The 12342-nt window shown below is 41.8% G+C and overlaps 1 protein-coding gene across 1 annotated transcript in view; it reads left to right on the top strand.

Annotated features, from left to right (window-relative positions):
* heatr5b (HEAT repeat containing 5B) overlaps nt 1–12342 on the top strand; it is a 128376-nt gene that overhangs the window by 57296 nt on the left and 58738 nt on the right. The window contains exons 13-15 of the mRNA XM_072559147.1: nt 1324–1423; nt 6336–6445; nt 10747–10910. Of these exons, the coding sequence (XP_072415248.1) occupies nt 1324–1423; nt 6336–6445; nt 10747–10910 (374 nt within the window). The remainder of the gene's footprint in view (nt 1–1323; nt 1424–6335; nt 6446–10746; nt 10911–12342) is intronic.

Here is a 12342-nt window from a genome sequence, read left to right as displayed (position 1 = left end):
ACGAGAACAGAACCACCATGTTAGAGCAGAATTACTGTATAGTGTCTAATCTTGGTCTCCCTGCTATAGGAAGAATTTTGTGAAACTTGAAAGGGTTTAGAAAAGATTTACAAGGATGGTGCCAGGATTTGATGGTTTAAGCTATCTGGAAAGGCTGATTAGACGAAGGCTGTTTTCCTTAGTGTGTTGGAAGCTGAGAGGTGACCTCATGGAAGTTTAAAGAATTGTGAGGGCATGGATACAGTGAACAGCCAAGGTCTTTTCTCTAGGGCGGGGAACCCAAAACTAGAGGGGATATGTTTAAGGTGAGAGGCAGAAGATTTAAAAGGGACCTAAGGGGCAACTTTTTCTCTCTGAGGGTGGTGCATGTTTGGAATGAGCTGCCAGAGGAAGTGGTAGAGGCTAGTACAATTACAACATTTTAAAAGGAATCTGGATGGGTACATGACTAGGAAGGATTTAGAGGGATATGGGCCAAATGCTGGCAAATGGGGCTAGATTTATTTAGGACATCTGGTCGGCATGGACTAGTTAGACCACAGCGGTCTGTTTCAGTGCTGTACATTTCTGTGACTCTATACGAACAAGAGTCGCCCATTCAGTCCTTCGAGCCTGGCCCATTGTTCAAGAAGATAATGACTGATCTGATTTTAACCTCAACTCTACTTTCTACATACCCCTAGTAATCTTTCATCCTCTTGATTATACCGGTTAATGTCTTTCATGACATTGTTAGTGGATTATTAAACTCCACTACTGGTCACCTGTTCAGCACAGGATCATCAGTATGATTGGAGTGGAATGGAATTTGAATAGCAGGCCTTTTAGCTATATTGCTCACTGCCGTGTTAAAAGTCACGTTAAGCCACCACCTACTTTAATCCCAAGTCAGCATCCTAAATCACCCCTTCCCTCCCTTAATTGCATTTTCCATCAGAGCTTTACCAACATTTCCCTTCAAAATCTCAAAGGTTTCTGCTTCAACTACAAATGGTAACAAACGTGTCTTCTCACCATTCTGTGGAAGAAATGTCACTAGGCTAAAAGAGTTGATATTTCTATTTGCTTTTAAGAAGTGTTATTTTTTAGCTAATTGTAGTGTTGATGTGCATCCACTGTGTTTTCCTGTGTTGGTTCCCATTTCTTCAGTACTGTTCACTGAGGAATGACCACTTGGACACAGTTCTTGACGAATGTGAACACAGTGCTGTGTGAGATTTCAGTACCTTTAGTGGAGATGGAGAGGAGGCTGTGAGGAAAAATGTTTTAAGAAAATGAGCAATATTTTTAAAAACAGAACCTACTTCTTCCTCTCTCCTGCAGCTATGAGGAGTTTTGTGGCTCACTGTCCTGAACTTCTCACCGAAGATGTAATTCGTAGACTAATGACTCCAATTGAATGTGCGATGCTAATGCTATCACAGTGAGTATCTCACAGCAGCTTTGCCTCACATCTGAGATTAGTCCTTGCACTTAGCAGTATAGATGTACACCTAATAAGTATTTAGACTCAACCACAGTTAACATTTATGTAAGGTTCTTGATACTGAAAACTACTGACCATTCTTTGCTTATTAATGACTAAAATAACAAAAGGAATACCAGCAGGGGGAATGTTGGGAGAGTGTTGTAACAGTGGAGTTTGGAAGTGCTATGTTTGAGAGCATTGATATAAGGAGCTGAGTAGATGCTGGAATAACTAGCCAGTGACTTTGTGGGGGACATTCTCTCAAGCACAGACACAAATAGGCCAATGTGTATGGAAAGGGTTAGGCATCAAACTTCAAGCGCACTGGACAAACGAATGACAATGAAAAGAAGGATAGTTAATACAGGACTGAAAGTGTTATTTCTGAATGCATGCAGGATAACGAATAAGGGAAATGAGTTTGTGGCGCACATCGAAATTGGCAGGTAGGACATGGTGGGCATCATGGAGACATGGCTGCAAGGGGCTCAGGATTGGGAGCTGAATATTCAAGAATATACATCCTATCGAAAAGATAGGCAGGTGGGCAGAGGGGGTGGGGTTGCCTTATTAGTAAGAAATGAAATTAAACCAATAGTAAACAACGAAGTAGGGTCAGATAGTGTAGAATCTATGTGAGTAGAATTGAGGAACCGTAAAGATTAAAACGCCATAGTTGGAGTTATGTACAGGCCTCTGAAAAGTAAGCAGGAGCTGGGGCGCAAGATACACCAAGAGATAGAAAAGATGTGTAAGAAAAGCAAAGTTACAGTGATCATGGGGAATTTCAATTTGCAGTGGACTGGGAAAATCACGTTGGTAGTGGATTACAAGGAAAGGAATTTGTGGAATGTCTACAAGATGGCTCTTTGGAGCAGCTTCTGATGGAGCCCACTGAGGGAACAGGCAATACTGGATTTAGTGTTGTGCAATAAGGCAGACTTGATAAGGGAGCTTAAGGTGAAGGAATCCTTATGAGGCAGTGATCATAGTATATTTGAATTTAATCTGCCATTTGAGAGGGAGAAGTTAGGATCAGACGTAACAGTACTACTGTTGAATAAAGACAACTACAGAGGCATGAGGGAGGAGCTGGGTAGAATTGACTGGTGCCTAGCAGGAAAGACAGTGGAACAGCAATGGCAGGAGTTTCTGGGAATAACTCAGAAGCACAGCAGCGATTCATTCCGAGGAAAACGAAGCACGATACAGGGGAATGAGGTAACCATGGCTGGCTAGGGAAGTCAGAGATAGCATAAAAGCAAAACAGAAAGCATATAATGTGGTGACAAGTAGTGGCAAACCAGAGGATTGGGAAGCTTACAAAAACCAACAGGGGGCAACAAAAAAAAATAAAGATGGAGATATGCAGGTACCCTAACCAGTAACATAAAGGAAGGCTATAAGTGTTTCATTAGAGATATAAATGTCATCATTACATTTTTTCCTAACTACTTACTCAATCTGCAAGTTTACCTTGAGAGAATCCTAGACTAGAATTCCCAAGTCTACTATAAAAGATAGGCTCTGGTCAGACTACTTTTGGAGTATTGTGGATACTGGTCGCTGGAGAGATAGTAGTGGGGAACAAGGAAGTGGCTGAAGAATTGAGGAACTAATTACTTTGTGACAGTCTTTACGATGGAAGACATGAGTAGTAAAAATTCAAGAGAGTGAGGGGGCAAGCTGAGTATGGTGGCTATCACCAAGGAGAAGGTGCTAGAAAAGCTGAATGGCCTGAAGGCGGATAAAAATCACCTGGACCAGTTGGACTACACCCCAGACATCTAAGGGAGATAGATAGCTGAAGAGGTAGTGGAGGCACTAGCAGTGATCTTTCAGGAGTCGCTAGAATTAAGGAGGGTCCCAGAGGACTGGAAAATCTCTAGCGTGACACTCCTCTTTAAAAGGAGAGTAAGGGAAAAGATGGAAAATCACAGATTGATTAGCCTAACTTCTGTCGTGGGTATGACCCTGGAATCCATTGTGAAGGATGAGATTTCTGAATACTTGAAAGTGTATGGTAAAATAGGGCAAAGTCAGCATGGTTTTATCAAGGGGAGGTCATGCCTGACAAATCTTCTAGAATTCTTTGAGGAAGTAATGAGCAGGTAAGACCCAGGAATGCCAATGGATTTCAAGACTGCCTTTGACAAGGTGCCAAACAGAAGGTTATTGAGTAAGGTAAGGGCCCATGATGTTAGAGGCAAGATGCTGACATGGATAGAAGCTCTGCTGTGGCAGGCAGCAAAGAGTGCAGATAAAAGGGTCCTTCTGAGGATGGTAGATGGTGACAGGTGGAGTTCTGCGAGGCTCACCACTTTATACATTAACAATCTAGATGAAGGAACTGCGGGCATTCTGGCTAAGTTTGCAGGATGATACAAAAAAGGTAGCAGGACAGGTAGCACTGAGAAAGTGGGGAGACTGCAGAAGGATTTGGACAGGTTGAGAGAGTGGGCAAAGAAGTGGCAGATGGAGTACAATACAGGAAAGGCATCGACTATTTTCTAGATGGGGAGAAAATTCAGAAGTCTGAATTGCAAAGAGTTCTAGTTCAGGATTCTCTCAAGATACACTTGCAGGCTGAGTCAATAGTTAGGAAGGAAATGCAATTAGATTAGATTAGATTAGATTCCCTACAGTGTGGAAACAGGCCCTTCAGCCCAACAAGTCTACACTGACCCTCCGAAGAGTAACCCACCCAGACCCATTTCCCTTTGACTAATGCACCTAACACTATGGGCAATTTAGCATGGCCAATTCACCTGACCTGCACATCTTTGGACTGTGGGAGGAAACCGGAGCACCCGGAGCAAACCCACGCAGACACTGGGAGAATGTGCAAACTCCACACAGACAGTTGCCCGAGGCTGGAATTGACCCTGGGACCCTGGTGCTGTGAGGCAGCAGTGCTAAAAGTGCTAACTGTTGAGCCACCGTGCCACATTTATGATGGCATTTATTTTGAGAGGACTTGAATATAAAAGCTGAGATGTACTTCTGAGGCTCTATAAGGCTCTGGTCAGACCACATTTGGAGTATTGTGTGCAGGTTTGAGCCCCATACCTCAGGAAGAATGTACTGGCCTGAGAGCGTGTTCAGAGGAGGTTCACGACAATGGTCCCAGGAATGAAAAGCTTAACATATAAGGAATGTTTGAGGACTCTGGGTCTGTACTTGATGGAGTTTAGAAGAATGTGAGGGGGAGGAGGGATCTAATTGAAACATACAGAATATTGAATGGCCTGGACAGAGTAGATGTTGGGAAGATGTTTTGAAGGATAGGAGAGACTAGGACCTGAGGGCACAGCATTCAAGTAAAGGGAATATCTTTTAGAACGGAGATATGGAGAAACTTCTTCAGCCAGAGTGTGTTGAATTGATGGAATTCATTGCCACAGAAGGCTGTGGAGGCCAGACCATTCAGTATATTTAAGACTGAGATAGGTTCTTGAGGGTCAGGGGTTACAGGGAGAAAGCAGGAGAATGGGGTTGAGAAACTTTTCAGCCATGATTGAATGGTGGTGCCGACCCGATGAGCTGAATGGCCTTATTTCTGCTCCAATGTCTTACGGTCTTATGCTGTGTTTTTTTGTGGAAAGGGTGTATAGTACATGGTGGGAGAAATGCCCTGAGGTGACTGTAGCCAGTGTTTGGTGGGTGTGTGGTTTAGCAGCTTGGCTCAGGTTAAATAAAAAATTGGGCAGAATTTTTCTGATGCCAAGGTTTCCTGCTCTGCTACTGGACATGTTTGCAGGTAACACATCCTTTGCCACTAACTAAAGTCTTAAGGCCTGTTAGTTGGCGGGAGGTGAAACTTCTGCCCTTCATTCAAGTGGAAGACCCACCTCTGAGTGCAGCTGGCTAATCCAATGAACCAGCTATTCTGTATGTCAGCGGCACATGTGGCATTGCTAAGTAATATCCACTGGTGAGACAATGAAGGCTCCTAGATTCCAAATACCAGAGCCCCAAGATAGAGAGGTTTGGGGTCTTCAGGTGTGGTCAAAAGTTGTGAAGGGAGCACTTGGGAGCTGAGTGTGGTGGTGAAGTGACCAGTCTTGAAGAGGAACCTGTAATGGAAATAACCGTCCTGCCTGAGTGGCATTACCTGCTGGTCTTCAATCATCCTTCCTGAGCCCCTCCTGCCTGTGTCACAATTGTGCAGAGAGGGCCAACTAATTGTGAAGATAGTGTGGAAGTTCCAGAATGTTTTATGGTCTTGTTGACCTGCCAACAGAAGCCCATAAAATCCTGTCCACTGTGACTACATACATTTTGAGACCGAACCAAGAAAGAGAGATCAGTACGTGCATGTAAATCATGGCAGAGTACATCAGCGTCAAAGACAATGCCATCTGTTTGGAGTCCAAATAGATAGCTATCGCTGTGTTTACTGACTATCACCATTGCTCCACATATGTTTGTATGTAGAATTTATAATGTAGAAACAGGCCATTTGGCTCAACCAGTCCAAGCCAGTATTTGTGCTTTACACAGGCCTTTCTTTTCATTTAAGTTTATCAGTGTCACCCTCCAATTCTTTCTCCTCCTTAGCCTTTCGCTCCCTGGTAAATGCATATGTATTATCCACTCAAACCACTGTCTGGTAATGAGTTCCACACAATTCCTACTTTCTGGTTCAAGAAAGTCCTGATTTGATTTCTTCGTCAACATCTTATGTTTTCCAAATTATGCTTTTAGTGTTTACGACTCAGCACCAGACATTTTCAAAGGTTAATGCATGAAAAGGTTGAAGTCTACACCTCCTTTTTAAAACCCAAGAAATGACTAAAAATAAAACCTGAGTAACAAGACTCGAGAAGCAAATCCTCCTTGTAACCAGAAATCATTAATTCACCAGCATTCCGTCAGTCATAAAGGCATATGGAGCACAGCTGAAGGCAAGTGCAGCAATGGTGCGTTTGCGTCTCTATGACATTCTAGCTCTTCTGCCTCCGAAAACCTATGAAGGTAAATTCATTTCCTTTTGAAGTACAAAAAAACTATTTTAACTGGCACCTTATGAACCAGCACTTTTTCTGTATTATTCTGTTTAATGATTATAGTTTATTTGTTTACCTCTGTAAATGTACTTGTTAAATTGAATGGCCATATTAAATATCAACAGTTGATTTAATTTTAAGTCCGTTTCTACTCAAATACCACGATTTGTGACTATGACCAAATAGTTAGTTGAGGGTGTGTGAGAAGGTTTTCTGTTGGTAAATTTTATTTAAAGCAAAGTTGCATTATTATTTAAGATATGTAAACTGTAAATAAAGTAAAACAGTGATGCTTATACTCCCTGCATTACATTTCTATTACTTAATGATTATGTGGACCTCTTGATTATCTGGAATATTGGATCAACCATAACACTCCTGGTCTGACCTGTGCTGGTTTATAAAAGGTTTGCTGTATAATGTAATTGCAAATGAATTTTATTAAATTTGCCATCTGTAGAAATTAAGGAAATTATTTATATGTACCTACAGAAATAATCCATTCTGCTTGTCCTGTCTGTTGATATTTGTGCTCCATCCAAGCGTCCTCCACCCTCTCCCTATTGACATAACTTCCTTTTCCTTCCTGCTTTATGCTTACCCTGCTGTCCCCTTATATGTCTAAGCTATTTTCTCTCTCAGTGTGCTACTCGCCAGTCTCTGAGTTAGGTTTCACCTGAGTTTCTTATTGTATATTCATTCACAGATGTGGATATTGCTGGCTAGACCAGCATTTATTGTCCATCCATAATTGCCCAGAGGGCATCATCCACATTGCCAGTCAACCCATTTATTGGTATCTAGTTTGTATTTATGACACTTCGTCTTTAGTTCCCTACAAATGGAAATATCTTCTTTCATTCAATTCTATCTGATCCTTCCTAACTGTTAAGAGTTAGAGTTGTATAGTATGGAAATAGGCCCCCTCAGTGCAACTCGTCCACGCTGACCAGGTATCCTAAATTAATCTAGTCCCATTTGCCAGTATTTGGCCCATATCCCTGTAAACCTCTATTCATATGCCCATCCAGATGTCTTTTAAATGTTGTAACTGTACCAGCCTCCCCCACTTCCTCTGGCAGCTCATTCTATACACACACCACCCTCTGTGTGAAAAAGTTGCTCGTTTATGTCCCTTTTAAATCTTTGCCCTCTCATTTTAAAACTATGCCGTCTGGTTTTGGACTCTCTTACCCTGTAAAAAAGACCTTGGCTACTTATCTTGTCCATGCCCTTAAGGATTTTAGAAATCTCTGTAATGTCATCTCTCAGTCTCCAATGTTCCAGGGAAAATAGCCCCAGCCTCTCCCTGTAGCTCAAACCCTCCAGCCCTGGCAACATCCTTGTAAATCTTTTCTGAACCCTTCCAAGTTACACAAGATCTTTTCTATAGCAGGGAGACTAGAATTGAACACAGTATTCCAAAAGTGGCCTCAAATGTCCTGTACAGCTGCAATTTGACATCCCAACTCCTATATCAATGTTCTGACCAATAAAGTTGAGAAAACCAAATGCTGCCTTCTCTATCATGCAACTCAACTTTCAATAAACTTTAATCCTTCGCACCAAGGTTTGGCAACATACTCCATGACCTTGCCATTAAGTGTATAAGTCCTGCCCTGATTTGTCTTGCCAAAATCCAAACCCTCTCAATTATCGAAATTAAGTTCCATCTGCTACTCTTCAGCCCATCTGACCAAGATCTTGTTGTTCTCTGTGACAGCCTCCTTCACTGTCCATTATGCTACCAATTTTAGTGTCATCTGCAAAATTACTAATCCTGGCTCCGATATTCAAATCTACATCATTGATATCAATGACAAAAGCAGTAGGTCCAGCACTCCTCCTTGCTGGTCTCAGGCCTCCAGTTCAAAAAACAGCCCTCCACCACCACCCTCTGTCTCTTATGTTCAAGTGAATTTTGTATCCAAATGGTTAGCTCGCTCTGAATTCCATGTGATCTAACTTTGCTAACCAGTCTATCGTGCAAAACCTTGTCAATCACCTTGCTGCAGTCCATATTGACAATATCCACTGCTACACCTTCATCAATCATCTTTGTCACTGATTCAAAAAATCTCAATTTCGTTAGTGAGACATGATTTCCCTCTCACAAAGCCCTGCTGACTATCCCTAATCAGTCCTTGCCTTTCCAAACATATGTAATCCTGTCCCTCAGACTCCCATCCAACAACTTGCCAACCACTGACGTCAAACTCATTAGTCTACAGTTTCCTGGCTTTTCCTCACTACCTTCCTTAAATAATGGCATCACGTTAGCCACCCTCGAGTCTTCCAGCACCTCACCGTGGCTATCAATGAAACAAATATCTTTGCAAGGAGCCCAGCAATCCCTTCCCAAGTTTCCCAACTGATCATATGCATTTTAAGACATCCAGCACCACCACTTCTGTTTAATGGACACTTTTCAAGGTGTCACTATTTATTTCTCCAAGTTATTTAGTTTTCATATCCTTCTCTGCAGTAAACACTAATGTAAGACACTTATTTAGTATCTCACCCATCTCCTGCTGTTCCACTCTCAGACCTTTGTTGATCTTTAAGGCTTCCTATTCTCTTCCTAGTTACTCTTTAATGTATTTGTAGAATCCCTTTGGATTCTCTCTAACCCTATTTGCCAAAGCTGTTTCATGTCCCCTTTTTTGCCCTCCTGATTCCCCTCTTGCATGTACTCCTGCTGTCCATATTCTTGTCTGTCTTATTTCCCAAGAGAAGATCATGTTTTGCTCATCCTCTACCAAGTGCATTCACATACTATACAAGCTTAACAAATTCATCTCTATCTAAGCCCTTAACACTATGGTAGTCCCATGGGGGGGAGGTTCTGTGGAACAATCTCAAAAAGGTGATCATCCCTTTCTTCTCAATTCCACCCAAATAACTTCTCTTGAAGTACTCCCAGGAATATCATCCCTAAGCACAGACACCATGTTCTCCCTAATCAACAATGCCACTCTCTTTCCTCTCTCGCCCCATTTCGATCCTTCCTGTAGCATCTATACCCTGGAACCTTAAGCTGACAGGCCTGCCCTTCCCTGAGCCATGTTTCTGTAATAACTCTGATATCCCAGTCCTATGTTCCCAACCATGCCCTGAGTTCAACTTCCTTACCTTTCAGGCCTCTTGCATTGAAATAAATGGAGTTTAATTTATCGGTCTTATCCCGTTCTCTGCTTTGCTGTTGCCTGTCTTGACTATTTAACTTTGTCCTTTTCAACTGTACCAACCTCAGACCTATCTCTTTTCTCACTACCCTTTTGGGTCCCACTCCTGCACTACCTGCCTACCTTTTATACTTTTCCTAGAGGTAACCCAGCTCACTGACTGTATCTGTGGTTTTTCTACTTTCCTGAAACTGCCATTCATCACACTCCCAACTCCTATAAATTCCTGATTGGAGCAACATTTCGAGGCAATCGATCCATGTGGATTAGCAACCAAACACACTTTCTGCAGATATAGTCTTCAGGAACATTGAAATTCCCCCTAATTTCCCACATCCAATAGGAAGATCTCATCACTCTACAAAAGACCATCTCTGCATCTTAATAATTTACAGACCAAGAACATAGCACAACCTTACTGCTATAAAAACACTACTCTAGGATAGCTTGATTAAATGTTTTAAAATATAAAACATAGATATAAAGAGACAGATTTCAGTAAAATATTTTTTAAAACCTTCACCTACTTATTATTAAACTGTTAAAAGGGTATAAATAATCAGTTCTGGTATAAATCTATCTGTCCCTCTCTATCCTACTTTACAAAATGGAGACAGAATTTGCTCCTGTGAATAATTCTAATTTCCTATGTGTTTTGGAATGTGTGCGTGCTGAGTTATCTGTTGATGTTAATGTCTAACATTTCACAAGTCACTGTTTCCCTGGTTAGCTTTGGTACTGTTGATCCACGTTTTGTTTGTGATGACTGAAATCTGTATCCAACCAGCTATTGCTACTATATCAACAGTACTGAATAATGTCTTTGGTTGTTCAGAACAGAAGCTGCTCATGCTTAGTAATCACTACACCTGCTGAATTGGCAGACTGTGACCTGTCATGTGCTGCCATGGAGCAAATAATGACCATGAAAAGGCTATGCAGAAAAGATCATTGCAGAATTTGTCTATTATTTTGACTGCACGATCAAATTGAATAATGTATCAACATTTCCGTCACTATCTTGTGAAAATACCAAGAAATCCAAGATATTTGTTGCCACTTAATTATGCTTCATTCCCAACAGGCAGCTTCAATGCTCTCCTAAGAGAGCTAGTTGCTGAATTTACATTAACTGACAATTCTGCTAATACAACTACTTCCCTTTTGCGGTCGCTCTGCCACTATGATGATAGTGTTCTCCTTGGCTCCTGGCTTCAAGAAACAGACCATAAGTCAATCGAGGATCAAGTGAGTAGTGAAAGAGCCTCTGTTCTACAAAATAAACATGTTTTATTTTCCTTCATTGATGCAAACAGTTGAGCTCACAAACATTCATACTTGCTAGGATTTGATTATTGGTAAACTTTTCAGTTCACTGGGGTACAAAGCATTATGGGATTTCCACGATGACCCTCGAGTGGTCATGTTAAGCTGGCAGTCTGCAATAGGACTGTCAGGACACAAGGCAGGCAAGAAGAAAGGGAGGTTTATCACCGATTCTGACGAGTTCCAATAGGCCGTTTATTGTTGCTGTTTAGAATAATGGCAGTCATTGACAGATAAACCTGTCAATGGGATTGTCAGCACCAGATTGGCTGGTTCAGATACTGACCATCCCAAATGATAGTACTTGGCCATTGAGCACTTTGACAATTGCTGTTCTGAGCCCTGCTGCTTTGTACAGCCCCCTTTTGAGTTTGGAGTCTCAACCTCCAAATTTGTCAGCCAATCCAATTGTGGATCACAGGCCATGTTTTGGAAAGCCCTGCTTGAGGATGTCTCGCTGCACTCTACAATGAAAAACATCCATTTCCCAGATCTAATTACTTATGTACGTTACATAGCAGCCGATTTCCCCAAACAGCAGGATCCTGGAGATAGTGGGTGTGATGACAAACCAGTTTATCCGTTTTGATGATGCTGATCGAGGGATAAATCCACTGAGAGGAGAGAAAGGGCCTCAGTTTAAATTTCATTTAAACAATTGCACCTCTGACAGTGCAGCACTCCTCCAGTTCACACTTAGAGCATTGGCCTAGGTTATGTGCTTGAACCTGAAATAAAACTCCAGTACTAATTTGGCACTTTAGTTACCTTCTCTTTTGATTCCTACAATCCATTTGGAGGTCGGAACAAGTGTATTATTTTAAAAACCTTTGTTTTCAGTAACCGAAAGTTTACAAGGAAAAGTTGCTCCTTGTTGCAGATGTGACCAGGTTTATTTGACAAGTGATGGAAGAAATCCAAGCTCTGCTCATGAGTAAACTGGAGGGGTCCTCTGGACTTAAGAGTAAACTCTGTTAGAGGCAGTACTTTTCAGATTCGGCACCTTAATCCAAGTTTCTGTCTTCTCAGCTGAACGTGAAAAGTCCATAAAACTATTTTGAGGAAGAAAAATGACAACTATTTATGTGATGTTGCCATTCGCAGCTGAGCATGCATATATTTCCCATCCCCAGTTGCCCTTGACTAGGTGGTGGTGGCGAACTGCCTTTTTGAACCACTGCAGTCAATCTGCTGTAGATAGACTCACAATGTCATTAGGGAGGGAGTTCCAGAATCTTGATCCGGTGACAATGAAGGAATGAGGAATTGCAGTATGTTTCCAAACCAGGATGATGAGTGGTAACTTTAACACTATAACATGGTTGGCACTGAGTCATAAGAGCCATAATATTCC

This window comes from Chiloscyllium punctatum, chromosome 3 (genome assembly GCF_047496795.1).
Source record: "Chiloscyllium punctatum isolate Juve2018m chromosome 3, sChiPun1.3, whole genome shotgun sequence".
NCBI lineage: Eukaryota > Metazoa > Chordata > Chondrichthyes > Orectolobiformes > Hemiscylliidae > Chiloscyllium > Chiloscyllium punctatum.
Note: the sequence above shows the minus strand (reverse complement) of the source record. Positions and strands in the feature narration are given on the sequence as shown.